Consider the following 20,000-nt stretch of genomic DNA (forward strand, 5'->3'; position numbering starts at 1 on the left):
ATAATGTGTTTGGTGTTAAGCACTATTTTCAGGGGAAAAAAATAATGGAAGATTTATATTTAGAAAAAAATGTTTAAACCCTGAAGAAGTAAAATCCTTTGTTGTAACACTCTCAGCATTCATATGTTATAATTTTAAAGGTACATGTACAATGACTTGTTATAATTTGAAAGGTACAATATCTTGGTACAATATGTCTTGTTATATCATGCAGTCCCTCATTTATCCTAGCTTCCTGATATATAGATACAGTTGAACTTTGATATCTCATACACTGATTTCTCATTCAAATACCATGGAAGTATCAAAGTGATTTGGAAGACTTAACAACTTATATCCCAGCTGATATTACTCAAATACATGATAATCTCAAAGATTTTTTTTTTTCGGTCCTATTGAGTCTGAGATAATAAGGTTTGACTGTTTTATATATATACATTATAGTGCTTCCTTTTGATCCCTGAACGCATGTTTTTTTTCTGAAAACTAAAAACTTAGCCTAATAATCACATAAATAGGGAATATTTTATTTTTTTATGAGGGAGGGTAGGGGATTCATTGACAAGGCAATGTACATTTCCGATTCATTAAATTCTGTCAACGGCTGGTATTATAAAATAGAAGGAGTTATATGACAGAATTTTCTACCAATGTGCATGCACATAAATAAATAATACAGTACATGAATAATGGATTCATAATTTTCTTACCTATAAGCACTGAATAACAAATCTGGGTCACTGTGTTTTCTATTTATATTCTTATGTTTTTAATATCTTCTATATAGTTATATAATTCTAAATTCCTTAATATATTCACTTAATTTTCACACAATAGATTGTCACTGATCACTATGCTGTCTTCTTTTTTTCAGGAAGAACACACATGCTACTGTTAATTATTTTTTTTTGAATTATTAACAATGAAGAGAATGAAATCAGGGAATATTAAAAGCTAGTTGTGGTATATGTCTCCTGTTGTCATGCAATGCAACTTCAATGCAATTTTATTTCTTATTAATGTAGTATCTGTTACACAATCTAATTAAAATTTGACTTGTATTTTCGCTCCTTTACTAATTACGCTTCTTGTATTAAAGCTTATAGTAGAGGAGCTAAAATACAAGTCTAATTTTGATTAGCTTTATCTGTTACACTGATATTAGTTAAGGAAGTATTTGTCTTAATTTTTATTTTTATTATGCATATATTATTGCATAAAGCATGCTCTGCTATAAATCATGTCTATGTTTTTGTGTTCTTTTTAAAATTAAATATTTCATGTCTGTTAATTTAGTTATTTATTTTATTCCTTAAAATGGGGAGGGAGATGAAGTGTTTTGTTTATTTTTTGGCGAGAAATATTTTCCAGTGCAAATTGTTAGTATTTATTTATTGTTGGACACAAGATCATTATTTGGAAACACATCATTTTTCAAAGGTCAAAATGAATGCTATATTTGATTGTAACAAAAATTGCAGATATTTGATGAAAATTCTCAGTGTTTTAACTTGTTGATTGTTCCTAATAGTTTTTGAAATAAAATTTTGTTCAAAATTATTATTGTTTTTGTTGTTGTTGAACTTGCAACTTAGATCGGACATATGATTGATAATTAAATATGCATATCCATTGCAATCAATTTGTATAACTTAGCAAACTGCAGAGGAAATAGGCTTGAAGCCCATGCAATAATCAAAAATGTTCCCTGGAGGTTAAAAAAGTTGGTCAGTCGGTTTGGAGTGGGCAATTTTTCAAAGGCCTTGCTAGTTCTGTTTTATATGCAATTTACAAGAGTGCACATGTATTACAGAATTCATTCAATTAGAAATACTTTATATCCTCATAAATTTGATTTTATGGAAATGCCAAAATAATTTACTTGCTTGAACTTAACACTGTTGTGATAAATACACTCCTATTTGTCGATATCACCATGTAGACTAATAAAACAACAGTACATGTACTTTAATTAATTATCAATAATGATCGTTTATCACAAATGCAAAGATGCCAAAAAGGAATAACTTTTTGCAGTAGGTAAAAACTTTACAAGATCAAAAAAGCCCTTTAATTAATTATCAATAATGATCGTTTATCACAAATGCAAAGATGCCAAAAAGGAATAACTTTTTGCAGTACACTAAAAACTTTACAAGATCAAATAGATAGCCCTTTCCAGAAACAAATGTGTCCTACATGTAGTAACATAATCAATAGGCTCATCATCACCATGCTTTTAGCTTCTCTGTTTAATATATAACGAAAAAGAAGAAGCTTTTCAAAGAATCTGTGCCATGTCACTATGTGATCAGTAGAGTTCCACCCTAAATTTAGAACCAGCTCCGACACTGGCATCATGAATTTTTTTGGTAAAAGACATATTGTATGCAGTAAACATGTCAACAATTTGACTTCGTTATGTCTAGGAGTAAAAATGATTTTTGAAAATTGCATTAATTTGGATAGGCAAGTCACCCTTCAATTTTCCAGGGGTCAGGAACTATGAACTTTGCTATTTTTGTCTGTCTTTTCCCAAAGAGCCTACTTATAGAGACACTGTGAGCACTGAGCTTATTTTTACCAGTGGTTATAAAAATGCATGTTTTGCTTTAGGGATGCCCAGATCAAAAAATAAAAAAAGAGGTCAAAATGGCATTATGTAATAAAGAATCTATGAAATTATCATTAAATCTTATTCATTGGTATGGGGCCGGGAAATTCACAGTTTGAAAGTGGCACCCTTGCTCATCATCACCATGCTTTTAGCTTCTCTGTTTAATATATAACGAAAAAGAAGAAGCTTTTCAAAGAATCTGTGCCTATGTCACTATGTGATCAGCAAACTGAAGAGAGTGAAAGCTAAACCAGCAAAAAAAGGTAAACCCAATTTTATGCCTAATTATATTTGCATATCCAGCTCCGACTTTTGGCATCATGAATTTTTTTTGGTAAAAGACGTATTGTATGCAATGAACATGTCAACAGTTTGACTTCGTTATGTCTAGGAGTAAAAATGATTTTTGAAAATTGCATTAATTTGGATAGGATATATAACCTTTGAAAGTATTTTCCAGTGGTATAGGAGGAACTATGACCTTTCAATATTATAGAAAGAAAGACCGTGTTTTTGTCTCAAAATTTGTCTATTTCCCAAAAAGTAGAAAGAGTTTCACCTACTTATACAATTACATGAATTTCATTCAATGATATAAAAGGAGTTGCGAATAAGAGATGGGTACCCTTCAATATTATAGAAAGAATGGCCGTGTACTTGTCTTACTCTTGGAAACTCAAAATATGTGTCCTGTTATAATGGCAAAGTAGGATGTTTTGCTTTGGGAAACTAGCGTTATGGTTTTATATTTTAGTCTTTGACCATAACATGTCAAAGACTAATTTATAAAACCATAACGCTACAGATCTGCAGCTAGCCAAAAGTAAAATAGGGGATGTACGGCTATGTAACAAAGAATTTGTGAAAGTCTCATAAAATTTATTTGAAATGGTATAAATCTTGCAGATTCATTGGTATAGGAGGAGTACAATATAACCTCCCGCTTTTTGAGTATAAAAAGATGTTTGAAAAAAAAATTGTGGTTCCTGAGAAAAAGCTGAAAATGTCCAAAAATTTACCCTTATATATGTATATAAAGAATGGCTAAAAGTGAAGACAAGTGTTTTTTTTGAAACACATCTGAAAAGATACTCAGCGATAGACAAAGATTTGAAATGTTATAAAAGAAGTTTCTTATTTAAAAGTAAATGGTTATAACGAGTAAATGTTTTGCTCATTGGCTTTATGTGCACAAAGCCATTATGCAATAAAGAATATGTAAAAGATTCAGTGGTATAGGAGGAGTTGTGGACAAGAGATGGATACCCTTAAATATCATAGAAAAAATGGCAGTGTCAATGTTTTGCTCTAGAAAACCCAAAATACCAGGGGTATGTATCCGATCAAATAGTAAAATAGGAGGTGCACAATGGCAGTATATAACAAAGATTCTGTTAAAGTCTCATTAATTTACTGTCACAGACAGCTAGGCGGACGGACGGACATCCAAATCACACTGAATATTTCCTCCCACTTTTCAAGCAGGTGTATAAAAAGAAACGAAATTATGCTATATTCACACTCATTTCTCCCTTCCCAGATTGCAGGATGTTATTGGACCTCTGATGGGCCAACAATGCTCCTTATGTCGTCCACAGTGTGCATTTAATATTGGGCCAACGGCAATTTGCTCATCGGCCCTTAATCAGACCAAGTTACTAGTAATTGTTGGCTTATTGTTGGGCCAATGTAGCAGACAATATTTGGCCACTGTTGGACGAGTGTATTCTTTTGATATTGGGCAAACGTCATTTTTATACAGTTGGGTCATTGTAAGCAATTTATGTTGGGCTAACGCGGCAATTTGCTCAATGGCCCTTAAGGACAGATGATACAAACAAATTTTTTGTTTGAGAAAGATTAAATATCATGTCAAAAGTTTAGAAAAACTTGAATTTTTTTGAAGAACTGGAATATGAAAAAGATTGAAAATATTGGTAATATTTCAATGAAAAAACAAATATAGACAAATCACATTGTAAAGGTTTACAGATGAAAATATTATTGAGCCTAAAAGTATAATATAAACTTGTATGCCAGGTGAATTTTATTAGGAAAATATGGTAAAAATCAGCCTGTGTAATATTGCCAAAAACTTAAAATTCATATATTTTTTAAGGTTTATTTTACACTTTTAGCGCCATCTTATTGATCTCTCCTGTAAACCTTTCATTGTGACAACTCATATTTTGCTCTTCACTGGTTGCATTATATCTTTTTAGAAAAAATAATACATATATATTCACAATATATAGAGCCATTGTTACCATCAATAACAAGTAATGCATCTCTCCATTGAAGAAAACTCATTTGCTCTTCACTGGTTATATATAATTTTTAACAAAATGCATTGTAAGTAGCTCTATAAAAACTGAGGAAAAAGAAAACAAAATATAAAATTTTAAAATTGTAACCGTTACATATTTTATTGCTCAGTTCATCAAGAAAGCATTTATAAAGAACAAAAAGTTTATGATCACTTACAGCAATACATGTACGGTTACATATATACCCCCTCTCTGATTTGAAGTTCAGTAAATAGCAGGTATCAATAAGCACGTTTAAAAACCAGAAGTCTCTGATGAGACCGTAGCTCTACTGGTCTGTACGTCGTATAACGAAAGAAAAGTAGCACTTGGATTTAAAACTTTGCAGCAGGCAGCAATAAATAGAATTATGAACCTGAGGAGAGTCTACTCATTTGCCAATTTATATTGAAATCAATCAAAAACTGTAGGAGGAGTAGCGATTTGAAAGTATTTCTAAGAAATTTCTATTTATATAATAACCATGGTAAACTGCTCATTGAAATCAAAAACGGATGCACTAAAATGACTAAATTATGTACTTAAGTGTTGTCTACTTGTACAAAATCAAACGAAAACTGTAGGAGAAAACCATTTTAAGGGAATTTCACAGAAATTTCAAATTTATAGTAACCAAGGCAACGACCTTCATTGAAATCAAAAACAGATGCACTAAATATGTATCTCAGTGTAGTCTACTTGTGTGCTAAGTTATATCGAAATCAGACCAAAACTGTAGGAGGAGTAGCATTTTGAAAAATATTTCACAGAAATTTCTATTTTTAGTAACCATGGCAACACTGTTCATCAAAATCAAAAAATTGGTGCATTAGTTTAATATTATCCTATTGTATTCTATTTGTGTGCCAAGTTATACTGAAATCAGACTAAAACTAAAGGAGGAGAAGTGTTTTAAATGAATTTCACAGAAATATCTATTTTTAGTTACCAAGCAACCACGTTCATCGAAATAACAAAATCGATGCACTAGTTTATGTATCTTAGTGTAGTCTACTTGTGTGCCAAGTAATATTGAAATCATACCAATACTGTAGGAGAAGTTGTATTTTAAAAATATTTCATAAAAATATATATTTTTAGTAACCATGGCAACACCGTTCAACGAAATGAAAAATCGATACACTAGTTTATGTATCTTTTTGTAGTCTACATGTGTGGCAAGTAATATTAAAATCAGACCAAAACTGTAGGAGGAGTAGCATTTTGAAAAATTGTTTACAGACGGACAGACAGACGGACGGACGCCGGACACCTTACCATTGCATGAGTTCTTGTGGTCCTTGAAAATTTACAGTCCTCCTTAAAGTGTAAAATTTACATATGGCTTATTAAAGTGTAGAAATTACCAAAAAAACTTCAATTTTTATTTGTGATTTCTAAAGCTGTCAACTATCATTTGGTAAAGAAAAATTTCATGCATTTTAGTTTTAAAATTTGATCATTTTTGTATATCTTCATCTTCTAAAGGAGATCGATATATTGTTTAAAAATGGCCACGACCCCACAGCCCCTTTAAACAAAATAATGTTTCTGGCATCTGAAAAGTGTTTGTTAAAGACAGACACACAAAAGGGTAGAACTACAGGTGTAACAGAAAAAAAATTAAGCACGGCCACTTTCCATTTGATCCCTCTCCCGAGTCTTCTCCTCCCTTCTTTTCTTCTCTGCCCAGCATACCATAGCCATTAATTAATTATTTCTGTAAGACCCATACCCCTTTTATAATATTAACGAGAAACTAAAATATTTAAAGCAATATGAGCTGCATGTTTGACATCGGAAAATTTTACTGAAAATTTGTAATGACCTCATTTAATGACAGAAAGATTATTTTTAAACGGCTCATATTTCATTTTTTTATCATATGATTCATATCTAAAAGAACTACGCTTATATTAAAACTATATAACTCTCAGAAATATCCCGCCTACATTTTACAGCCATCTTATTCAAGATTAAAATGACAAATTGATCCATAAAATCATTGTTTAAATACAAAGAACTGTTCAATGCTAAATGATTAATTATTTCAATACCAGTGCTTAATAGTCAAATATCCCTAATTCCAGCTCTTGAAATAAGGGGGGGGGGTGTAAACGATATTTTTCACTGAGATCGGGCTATAAAGCATCACCATATTCTGAAATACTGAATAGTCTTGGATATGAATATTAAATGTTTCTTAAATCTTTTCTTTTGTATTATGTATATAAAATTAAGCATATATATTAGTTAAATACAATCACGGTTTCAGTTGTTAAGCACTTGGAAATTGCTGAAAAAATAAGCATTTCTGTCATTTTTTGTCTATAGATATATCCCCCCCCCCCGTTAAACACAAAAAGCTTAGGTATTAATTTGTGAAATGACAGTCCATATTATACGTAAGAAGGATTTTTTTGTTTCACGGGGGGGGGGGGGGGGGGGGGGGGGGGGGGGGGGGGGGGGGTGTTAAAAATCTTTTCCGTTTTCCGTTCATTTCCACGTGAAAAACACGAGTTTTATAAAAATTTTAGAGTTATCTCTCGTTGTTTTCCCAAATAAGAAATGTTTCATGAAAATCCATATAAATATCAATTTATATGTATATATTAAAAATCATTCGAATATCTTAACTTTAGAAAATTGACTTGAAGGTAGGCGGGAGAACAGTACTATCGTTCGCAGTTGTTTGCAAGAAAATATTCAATAATTCACGATTTGAGGTGAATATTTGCATTCATAAATTATATAGAATCTGGAATAGTTGTGAGTGAGTGTTGCTCTTCTCTAATTTAACTTTTCTTTATCTGAACGTAATTCATATTTTTTGTGTTTATAGTTTATTATAATTTATAAAATGTTCATTGAAAGGCTAGTCCCCTTTGATCGTCCCCCTCCCGGAATGAAATTTGGAGGTTGATGGATTAATACATCTCTTTTTAGGATGCTATATAGTTAAAAAAAAAATTCAGGGAAATGTTTTTTAACCCATAACAATGATTATAGCTTAGCCTCCTGTGGAGTACAATTTTCACGAGTCCCTCGCCCTTCTGGCTCCGTCTGGCTATATGTAATTTTCGCGTTTAACGAGCTTTGATGTCGACAGTGAATAAAAATTTCGTCTTATTAGAAGTAAGTTGATTGTGAAAACAATTTATTCTGCCTGCAGTCGCCAGTATTTACAAAATATTTTTGCACTATTACGGAGATGCTGTGGAATTGTAGCCCTCTCCAGAAAATAACAGATAAAAAAAAATCGGAGAGGGCTACATTATTGCAGCTAGTGCAACTAGTGAAGTCACAAGGTCACAGTACAATGTAGTCAGGTACCAACAACAGATTACTGCATAGTTACGGTGCTGCTCAATAATATTCTTTTGCTGATAAAATGCATGTTTTTTAAACTATGAATAAACTATTATTCAGTTTTTTTTTACCGTCTTAAAAATTGAATTAATAATTTTTTTTTTTTTTTTACAAAACCAGGTTGGCTTAGCAAACCCCTCTAGTTTTGACAGATTCTCCAATTTATGTAATCTGTTCTTCAGTTTGAAATTTCATTAATTGTACACGTGTGTTAATATTCCAAGTAATAGTTATTGTATATTTATTATGGTGTATCCTGAGTGTGTCGTCCAAATCAGTCAGGATATTCAAAATATTATTGGCCAATCAAACGTCATGTCACAGATTTTTAGCATGATTTTTAATTACACCAATAGAAAATATAGTTTTTGTCAGGTGACCGCATGGATAATCTCTCCTTCCTGTCAGTATTGTTAATAAACATTTTACGTGCGTGTGTTCATGAGAAAGGACGTCGGATTTCAGCATACCAGCCCCCCCCCCCCTTCCGGATTTCCTTGTCAACTGTTTTGGAGGCCCCCTTTCTTTTAAATGTAGCTACGGACTTAAAGTGGCCGAGTTGTGATTCTGGAGGTGTGATTAGTGCTGCGGGCATGGAGCCCCCCCCCCCTTTCAAAAATTGCTGGATATCGATCCGCTCCTGGATTGTTAATGAAATTCACAAGAAAACCTTTGATATCTCGAAGTTGAAGAAGGTAAATTCAAGTGTTTTTCAAAAAAAAAAATACCCGTTGATCATTTGATATAAGACTATTCACGAAAACGCTGTGTCAGGGTCAATTTTTCATTTTTACAGCTTAAGCCCTATATTACAAAATTGATATTTTAATATATTTCTGTCTGGAATTTTCAAGAATTTGATTTTAGTTACTGTGGATTGAATATTTGAAGACCGTAAAATCATTTCGTAGTTCACTTAGGGATATATACGTACTGTAATTTATGTGAAAGACTTTTATTTCACTTGCAGAAATTTTGCATTTGTATATTACAAAGCCCATTCATTCTGTAATTCAGATTCAATATACATGTAAATTAAAATGATGAAATCGCCGTGGTGTTCAATAATTTATTTACACGGCACAGTTTTGGAATTTCATCGGTGTATCTCCAGTTATTGTACACTTGACTTCAAAGAAAAACACCGCAGCCATGATACAATACATATCGACAGTATATACTCAAGTAAGTTGAATAGCACTAGCTAGGGATTCTGAAAAGAATTCAATTTTTAATTTTCTTTTCACTTTTTAGTGTTTAAAATTTTGCACATTAGTTCAATATACTTGTATCTTGGAAGTCAGCTTGACATAGGACTAAATTAATTAATTGTAGGTGAATTAAAGTAAAGACAACTTGAAGTCAACTGCTTGCATTCCTAAAATTGTCAGATTTAACATTTTTTTAAAGCAAAGTCTAAAGTCTTGTGTTAAAGTTAAATTAAATTGAACACATTTTATTAAAAATTTGTGATGATCGGTCTTTAAAAAAGCTACAAAAAGTACCCCCAAAATGCTGGAAAATGCACCATTTACAACCATTTAAAACAAAATTTTCTCGGGGGAGGCCCCCCGAATCCCCACCTATGGGAGGGGGATACCCCCTCCCATGCCCTCCCGCTTCGGCCCTTTGGGCCTCAACCCCCCCCCATGAACTTCTGGATCCGCCACTGCTTGGCATATAGCAAATAAAGTACTTTCGAGACTTTTGGTTTGTCAAACATTCTTGCCCCTCCCCCCCCCCCTCCCCCATTTCCCAGACTCTAACTGATTTTATCAAAAAACTCAAAATCAATTTAGCGAAAGTTTTTGACATAACGCAAATATGAATTCGGCTTTTTTTTCAAGCTCGGAAAGCTTGATGAAAATTATACATTCCTGTATAATGGAATTTGCATCCTATAAATAGAAAAAATCGGATCTGGCCTGAATTATAATTTCTTTTTCTTTCTTCCTCATGTTTTTTTTGTTTTTGTTTTGTCTTGTTTTTATTATTTATTTTTAAAATTAAAATTTTACGGCGTGATTGTGTGTGTTTGACATAAAAAAAAACAAACATTTTTTCCCGGAATTATAGGAAATCCTTTGAGGCATCCTTCCTTCTTTATTTTTTCATGAAATAAAAAACAACTTCCGGGTCAGATGTCAGCCGTACACGTTACAGGTGTTGCACAGTTGCCGGTTTTTTGCGTTTAATATTTCCAGATTTGTTATCAATGACGAAGCAAGGATACTGGGGCAAGAAAAAGAAGAAGGGTAGGATATTGGTATCACGAAATTGTAGTATAATGATGCAATTTAAGGGATATGCCTCAAGTAAATGATGCACTCATTCTATATCACATCATAAAATGTACGGATATTTTATGCATGCATTAAATGTCTCCTTAGTTTTAATTGTCATTTAAACAGTTGAAAACTTGAAAGCAATTAATTGCAAACGTATTACAAAATATAATACAATACAATATAATAACTAAAGTATAAGATATCTTTGCAATACTTTGCAATAGACTTCACAGCCAAGTCTGGTAAATGGTTTGTCATTTGAAATATTGTTGCAGGATATTGCTAGTGTTTCAGACCTATAGGGTCTGTTATTGTTTAATAAATGATAACTCAACTTTTGGTTTGAGCTTACACCATTGAAAGAAAAAATCAAAAGTGAAAGTAGACCACAGTAAGTTATCAGATATAAAATAAGTGTGTAAATCTAGAATGCATGCATGTTTATATGAGAAGGAGAAATGTGTAGCTATTTTTTTTATGCCCGCGGATCAAAAGATCCTGGGGATATATTGTTTTTGTCCTGTCTGTTTGGTTGTCTGTCTGTCTGTTGTCAACTTTAACCTAGCCCATAACTATTGCGCTGTCAAGGGTAAAGCTATAATATTTGGTATGAGTATTCATTACGACAAGACGTTACCATTGGTACAGAAATGTTTGATCATTTGACTTCAACTGTGACCTAGACCTACTTTTGAAAAACTTAAACATTGGCCATAACTATTTCACTGTAGTCTACGTCCCACATCAGAATTGTGTTGCCATTGAGGGCATGGTGTTTCACAAACACATCTTGTTTATATTTACTTAAACACTGTATATTCATAGTTTAAAGAATGTATTTGAGAGTGTTTTGATCTTTAAATGCAGAAAATGGTAACAAACAAGAAACAAAGCCCGCCAAACAGACACCTAGTACAGGGACTAAGAAGAGGAGGTGTTGTGGTGCAGGATGTCTGGGTTTTATCTTCTTTGTGTCAGCTGTGATTTGTGGAATCTCACTATTTTTTGAAAGTAAAGATTTCCACAAAAATTTAGGTAAGTACCATGGCAAATTTGAAAGTAATTTCAATGCAGAGACTCTGCAGTATTGTCCTTAACGACGTTCGATCCTGATATTTAAAGTCTTAAACTTTTTTTGCCAAGTATATTTTTAGTTTCTACATACATAGCTTAATTAAAATTCAAATCAAAATACGGGGGTCAATATGCTTCTTTTGGCTCTACAGTACATTTAATATGACCTTTTTGCACTGAAATTTGTGTCTTACTTAAAAATTACATCTTTGATGTTCCACCTCCAATAATTTTATCAAATTAAAGCATGAAACAAAATGAACTCTAAGTCTGTGTAAAAAAAAACACTTTAAAATTTTGACTAAGAAAAAGTTTCAAATTGCTTCGCATATTCAATTATTTGACCTTTCTGCACTAATAAAATGTGATTTTTCTGGCATTGAAAATTTAATAAGCAAGAAAATTATTTTAAAGTCTTAAACTTTTTCTGAAATTAAATAAATAGGTCAAAAATATCTTAAACATTTAGAAAAGAACATCAAAAGTGGGTGTATATGATGTAAATTTTCAGATATTGCTAAAAATGTGTCAATTTTACCTAAAAAAAATGGCTTAATTTTTACCTAGATTTTCAGAATATATTTACTATATTTGTCACATTTCTTTGAAAGAATTCATAAAAAAATAATTTAATAGATATTTCAGAACAGCATAAAACATTTCACTGCAAAAAACAGCTTTGTGTGCAACCAACATGGAAAAATAGGAATCTAAAATTAACAGTACTTTTATAGTTCAAAAGGGAAAAAACTGATCTTTTTCTTCTAAAAAACCTTCCGCCACAAAATATAGTTCCTAGCTTAATTCTACTTGAATGGAATTTTATTGCAGTTTTTTCATTGAATATAGTTCAATTTGCATTATAGAATTCAGATTTAATGTTAGAAGTTAAAAATGATGCAGAATTTTATAAATAAAGGACAGGACCAAAATCCGCTCAAAAGCTCAGGATTGAACACCCTTAAAAGACTCAGGGACCGGGGAATTTCCCCACCTATAATGATGAAATTCCCTGGTTATTTTGTTATTCTGCCTTAACTCCCAATTAGGGGAGGAATCCCAGATTGCCTTCTATTTTCCTAAATTTCCCCTTCTATTTTATATGTAAGGTACAACCCTGTAAAGAGCATAATACTGTAAATCACTTTTTATTCGCGAGAAATTATGTAATTACACGAAAATTTTATTCTCACGTATAATAGTATTCCTTAGGATTATATAGAGCAAGAACCACAATTCGTGAAAATTTTGTCTTGCGTATCAAAAGTCAATGACTATCTCGCGAAAATAAGGTGTCGCGAAAATTTAGTGATCTACAGTATTCATGAGAATAAACAGAATATTTTACAGTTACCATCCCTGAATGTGACCAGCAAATTATTTTTTTATAACAAAAACTTAGACCTTTCACATATTTGTCAACAGATTATGTTGCAAGGCTACATGCTGGGGATGAAGTTGTGGATGCCGTTTACTTGAAAGCCTGGAATATCTGGGAGAGTGTGGAACCTTACGCAATGATAGTACAGGAGAAAGGGATAGAACTCTTTAACAAGGGGAGAGAACTTTTCTACAGAGCCAAAGAAGGTTAATTGTTTTATAATATAAATGTGTAAATCAGGGATTAATAACCATGCACTGAACTTTAAAAAAAAATTTCAAAGTGGAATATCTGGACACAATATGAACATATTATAGTAACATTGAAAATGACGTAAAATTGTGGACACTGAATTCAATCCCAAGGTTTCTTACCTGTTTGTTTGTCAGCCATAGATACAATGATCTCAATTTAATACCGGTTATAATATTGTGAAGAAAACTATATTTTTAAACATAGAAACATTCGAGTATTTGTGCTCAATGAAGTTCGGTTTTTTTTTTTTTGTATTTTTGTGTGAAAGTCAACACTTTCATACTGTCTTGTAATACATATATTTGTATTTTTAAAAAAATGGAAACATGCTGTGAAAATGAGATATATAATAATGTTCAGTTTGATCAGAAGTGAAGAAAAATTCAAATTTTACACAAATTAGGAACATGTATATTAAGCTTAAAGAGTTGTCTGAATTTATTATGAAATTAATTCAATATGTTTAAGTTACATGTATATGTACATATTTTTAGAGAATTTCAAAGAAAAAGAGAGTGCATAATAGATAGATGTGTATGTATATGTGTTTTAAGAATGTAATTGAGTTTTAATTAATTGTTTTTTAAATAAAATAATGAAAACAAATTATGTAAAAAATTGTTTATTAATATTAGTACACTAAATGCTATAAGTATATTACCAGCACTAAACTTCTAGACACTTACACCTTTGACAAACAGAAAATATAACTTGGATAGGAGAATAAAGATGGTTTCAGTATTAACAATTCCAAAGCAAATGAAAGAACGGGAATTTCTTCAGTTCATGTAGGCATTTACAATTGTAATTTAAAATAGAAAAGAATCTAGTTGGCAATGCATATTTTCTAGAAATTGGAAACAAAATAATAAATGTATCAGTATATTGTTACCTTCATTAAACTGGTAAAGGACCTTAAAAAAGATGGGGAATTTAAATTACATGTACTTAATTTGTATTAAGGTTGATACTAGCCTCAGCACTTAAAGTTAACTTTTGGTGGCAGAGTGAAAAATTTTAAAAACTGTCAAATGATCGAATGCTATTTCTGATTCATATAAACGATGGATTTTGTGAATAAAAAAATTCTTCAACACATTAAAGAATTACCATTGCTTGGTAGAATTTTCATGCACAACAAATAGTGGCATATTTTGTAAAAAAAAAAAAAAAAATCTATTTTGTAAGAACTAATCAATTTAGTATTGAACCAATTTTTCTAAAGATAAATAAATAATATTTGAATAATTGTCACTTAAGCTGGCCATAGTATGTAAGGAAAAAAAGGGCAGGATCATTTTTTTAATCAGCCACAGTTGCTACAATGTGAAAACGTGAGTAAATGATAACATCAATGAAGTAATTCATCAATAGTCAAAAATATCAAACAAGCGCAAAAAAAACCTTCTAATTACCATAATCATTTATTAATAATAGAATATTTACGAAAAAAGTTTTTTTTTCCAAAAGCACTGCGTTGAATAATAATAAAAATATTAAAGAGGGTTACACCTGCTGAAATTTTATTATAAATCTATTAGTGACTGCAATATTTAATGATGGAAGTGTAAGTCTTGTTCAACTCGATTAAATACAGTCAAAAATATATGTCTCATGTAAGTACATAAAAAAATTTGATCATGATTTAAACTGCATGATTCTACATTATCAAATTTAATATAGCTAGAAACAGATTCATATTTTATTTGCTTTTTTTTAGGTATTGAAGATTTACTAAAAGACAAAAAAGCAGAAGAAGAAAAAGCTCGGAAGGAAAAATTAGCTACTGAGAAGAGGTTGGAAGAAGAGAGAAGAAAAGCTGAAGAAAAAAGAGTAGCAGAAGAAAAGAGGAAAGCAGAGGAGAAAAGATTGGCTGAGGAAAAGAGGAAAGAAGAAGAAAGATTAGCTGAGGAAAAGAGGAAAGCAGAGGAAAAAAGATTGGCTGAGGAAAAGAGGAAAGCAGAGGAAAAGAGATTGGCTGAGGAAAAGAGGAAAGCAGAGGAAAAAAGATTGGCTGAGGAAAAGAGAAAGGCTGAAGAGAAAAGGTTGGCTGAAGAAAAGAAAAAAGAAGAGGAGAAGAGATTAGCTGAGGAAAAGAGGAAAGAAGAAGAAAGAAAAGCAGAAGAGAAAAGACTGGGAGAAGAAAAGAGAAAGGCTGAAGAAAAAAGGTTAGCAGAGGAGAAAAGAATTGCAGAAGAAAAGAAAAGAGGAGAAGCAGAAGAGAAGAAAAGGAAGAAAAAGAAGCAGAAAGAAAGAGCAGAAGAAAAGAAAAAGAGAAGAAAGCAGAAGAGCAAAGATTGGCAGAGGAGAAAAGAAAAGCGGAAGAGAAGAGGAAAGCAGAAGAAAAAAGAATTGCAGAGGAAAAAAGATTAGCTGAGGAGAAGAAAAAAGCAGAGGAAAAAAGGAAGGAGGAAGAAAGAAAAGCAGAGGAAAAGAGAAAGGAGGAGGGAAAAAGAATTGCAGAAGAAAAGAAAAAGGCAGAGGAGAAAAAGAAAACTGGAGAGAAAAAAAGTGATGAGGATAAAGAGAAAGAAGAGAAGAGAAAAGCAAAAGAGGATAAAAATGTTGAAGCAGAAGTGAAAAGGTTGGAGGAAGAATTTAGGAAACATGAGGAAGAGAGACAAGCTGAGGAGAAGAAGTTGGCAGAGGAAAAGAAAAAAGAGGAAGAGAGGAAGTTGGCAGAGGAAAAGAAAAAAGAGGAAGAGAGGAAATTGGCAGAGGAAAAGAAAAAAGAGGAAGAGAGGAAATTGGCAGAGGAAAAGAAAAAGGAAGAAGAGAGGAAATTGGCAGAGGAAAAGAAAAAAGAGGAAGAGAGGAAATTGGCAGAGGAAAAGAAAAAGGAGGAAGAAAAAAGACATGCAGAGGAGAAAAGGAAGTTGGAAGAGCAGCAAAAAGCAAGTGAAAAGAAAAGGCAGGAAAAAATAGAGGAAGAAGAAAATGTCAACTATGAAAAGGCGTCATATCCAAAAAGGGACATAACCAATGATGAGGATTACATGATAAGTGACTTGCTTGATGTTGGAGATGATTACATACAGCAGGTATCATTTGCTTTCACATCTTTTTCTTTTTTAAACTAATTTTCTTCAATTTAATAAGTTACCTTTAGGAGGACATCTAGATTTTGATCTATAACCTACAAGTTGCTATTTGAAATAATGTATCATGATTATTGTCCAATACTTTTTCTTCAGAACCATTCAGATCATATTTTGTTTTACACTCTTTAATCAGAAAAGCTTACCTTTGGTCTTCAGCTGTAGTAAGCCAAAATTAACCAGTTATACAATGTTCTGCAAGTATTTATGAATACACATAATAGATTAAACATATAAAAAATATTATTCATATTTTCACTCTTTACAGAAAATGCTGGATGAAGCCAAAGATCATTTTGATCATCTGTTATCTGAGTATCCACACAGTCCACGAGCCATGTACAGCAAAGCCCTCACACTTGATAGACTGGCTGAGCGAGAGAGGAGCAACAAATTGCTGGAGGAATGTATAGGAATGTTGCAGAAGACGATGGATGCTAAAGATGCCCCTGACAAATTGGTGAAACAAGCAGGCTTGATGCTAGGAGAAAAATTAACTTTTAGAGGTAAACTTTAGGTGGAAAGATTAATGAATGCTGTGAATTTACATAATTATACATGTATGTGTATATGATTTCAGTAACATATTGTTAAAGTAGAAATGTTCTGTGAATTAAATTTTACATTTAAGTGTCATGGATAAGATATACACTACAATAGTTGGGTTTATTATTAATTTTAAAAAAATGAATTATCAAAAGTGAACCACAAATTATTTTTAAGTATAAACATAAAATTTTAGCCCCATAATTATTTTTATTTGTAAACATCCTAAATAAAAAAGTAGATCAACTATGATAGAGGTTCTTTTTTTCCAAATATTTTTTGTGAAAATGAATGTTTATTCAGCATGAAGAATTGAAAGTAGAATTTTCTATTTTCAGGGTGGATGTCCAAGGCAGCCAGTACATATGAGAGTCTGGTCAACAAGTTCCCCTCAGACCTCAGTCTCAGAAATAAGCTGGGTGTGGCCTACATGATGATGGGGCAGAATGAGAAAGCCAGAAGAGTGTTCTCTGATGTAACGTTAATTTTTTTATCGTCTCTGTAGAAAAAATGATTATGTATGAACATCATGTGAATTTCTTTGAAATGCATGATGAATTTTGCCAAACAGTTTTATAGTTGAGATGCAATAATTTGGTCACTTATTTTACATGCATTTTATTATTGGGGTGCAAGAATAAAACATTGTTAATGAAAGATATCATATAATTATAGAATTTGAAACAGACATCATCAAAGTATCGTTATGAGGCTTTCCTGGCGAAGCCGTGACTAAATGATTTTCTTCAAAAACATTTAGAATGTGTTTAAAGGGACTTCCCAAGAACTTCTGAATATCCATGATATTTGAGATATCCATGTTGTGGTAATGATCTTCAGCTGTAAATATGTCTATAGATATATTTTTATACATGTACTGAGGCATTGTGGATTAGAATGCTGTTCAGTCATTTTAACCATATCATTGTCAGTTTAATAATCTCTATATACACATTAATAAAGATACAATATAAATTGTCTCTTTTTTGTAGGTTCTCCAAACAGATAAAAGTGACCCTTTTGCTCGGGTCCATCTTGGATTCATTGTCAAGGTCACTGACAACAACCCTAAAGAGGGAATTACCCTTCTGAGGGCCGTTATGGAGAGTAACAATAAAGACATACAAGAAGGGAAGTTCTATTTCCATCTCGGAGATGCATACCAGAGACTGAACCAAACAGACAAGGTATGGTAAAGAATACTGTGAAGTCTTCTTTGATTCTTAATTCTACAAGTACATGTATTATAAAACATGGTGACAGCGGGCATGCTTATAATGAATTCAGATGTACAGCAAAGGCATTTTAGCAGTAAGTGTAATATTTCTACTTTTTCTTATAGGCATATGAAGTATATGAGAGAGGAGTGAAGAAGAAGTTGTTTCTGTCTAAGTATCAGCGCTCTCTATATAACTGTGATGGGGTTAAGGGACAACCTTGGTGGAAGCCAGAGGAAACAGGTTATCAGCAGTATCTCAAGGTATTGCCAAAGCTCCATTTGAAGAAAAAAATCTTAAAATTGCTCATTATTTTGTGTGTAAGGGACTCAGGAAAATATCAGTGTAAGGAGATAAAAATATTTTAAATACCCTGGTACTTTTTCCCATATGAAGAAATTTTATTATTTTAAGATCCTGACTGACAATTGGAAACTGATTAGAGATGAGGGACTAAAACAGATTGATCCCAAATCAGGCAGCTTTATTCCAGAGGAGGAGAATTTACTGGATAAAGGGCAGTGGATGCAGTTTACACTGTATGCTAGAGGTACAGTAAACTCATATCACCATCCATCAGTTTTGTTAAAATGCACTTAATATATCCCCTGCAAACAAGGGTGCATGAGGCTGCATGGTGTATTTAAATTACTTTGTCTGTCTTTATGTCTGTGCAGTCTACTCTAGACTATAACTTTAAAATAAAGAAATATTGGGAGCTTAAACCTGACATAAAGAGTGCTTATGAGCTGAAAAGATGTGAACTTGACTTTCAAGATATTACCAGAACTGAAATTTTAAACTGTCAAGAAAAGTGAGCGAGCTACTGTATATATATCGACAGAGTATATATGTGCATGTACATCGGTTCATAGCTTGAGAAAAATGAATGTGTAGATATGTTGACAATTTTATTATTATATAATTTCTTATATTTATATAATGCATGTTACTCAGTGTATGATTTTAATTTAAGGTAAGAAGAATGAAAAAAATTGTGCCAAAGTTCCCAGAGTGTGTGAACTTATTGACCGCATTCCAGCAGCAAAGTCCTGTGTCAGAGGACAGGTAACAGCTAGGAAATCATTAATACAGTGAAACCTGTTTAATCAGACATGCACACGATGCAGATAAATTTTGTGTCGGAAATAGACAGGATGTCGGATTGCACAGTGTAAAAAAACATGGAAAACACTTAAAATGGAAATGAAATTTAACCTCTGAATTCACAGTGTGTCAGGTTACACAGGTGTTGGACTAGACAGTTTTAACTGTATGTGTACTGACCCAGTCATGAAATGTTTTATGACGCTTAAGTTTATGAAGTGATACTGTCCATTTAATTAATATTTTTTTACATTGCGATTGAGATGAAAAATAACTTTTGCTAGAAATTTTTCATATAAATTCCAAAAGGTGCAAAAGCAAGTACCACTTATATAAGCATGTTTGTATACAAGATTTCCTGAATATTTATCCAAAGACCTTAAATCATGTCACTGAAGAAAGTAACAGATTAAACCTAATGAGCAAATGCATTTTTGAATACACCATGAAACCTGTTAAAAATTCTGTTCATTATATCTATAAAGCAAGTTCTGCTTAATCTCACTTTCTAAATATCCGATTAATATTAATGTCTCTAATGTTAAATTCATTTTAATTGAATCTAGGTCTATTTCTTCTGTAAAAGCCTGTGAAATTGTATAATTATTTGAATTGCCATTCATATACATAGAGATTGGTTTATGAGGAAAAAATAAATCTGCATATTATTATTTTTTTTTCTATCAAAGATCACCCAAAACCACAGACGAATTTACTGTATGAAGTATAATCAAATTTTTGA

At 32.0% G+C, this 20,000-nt stretch overlaps 1 protein-coding gene across 1 annotated transcript in view; it reads left to right on the top strand.

The window, feature by feature from the left end:
- The first annotated feature begins 10,416 nt into the window (after window positions 1-10,416).
- Window positions 10,417-20,000, top strand: part of LOC134275929 (aspartyl/asparaginyl beta-hydroxylase-like) — a 13,055-nt gene continuing 3,471 nt past the window's right edge. The window contains 11 exon segments of the mRNA XM_062758214.1: window positions 10,417-10,547; window positions 11,448-11,615; window positions 13,080-13,241; window positions 15,011-15,478; window positions 15,481-16,331; window positions 16,657-16,894; window positions 17,273-17,409; window positions 17,927-18,121; window positions 18,277-18,414; window positions 18,566-18,701; window positions 19,128-19,219. Coding sequence (XP_062614198.1) covers window positions 10,508-10,547; window positions 11,448-11,615; window positions 13,080-13,241; window positions 15,011-15,478; window positions 15,481-16,331; window positions 16,657-16,894; window positions 17,273-17,409; window positions 17,927-18,121; window positions 18,277-18,414; window positions 18,566-18,701; window positions 19,128-19,219 — 2,625 coding nt within the window. The 5' untranslated portion in view covers window positions 10,417-10,507.

This window comes from Saccostrea cucullata, unplaced genomic scaffold, assembly GCF_032062105.1.
Source record: "Saccostrea cucullata isolate Sc308-1 unplaced genomic scaffold, CSIRO_AGI_Scuc_v1 ctg139, whole genome shotgun sequence".
In the NCBI taxonomy this organism is placed as follows: domain Eukaryota; kingdom Metazoa; phylum Mollusca; class Bivalvia; order Ostreida; family Ostreidae; genus Saccostrea; species Saccostrea cuccullata.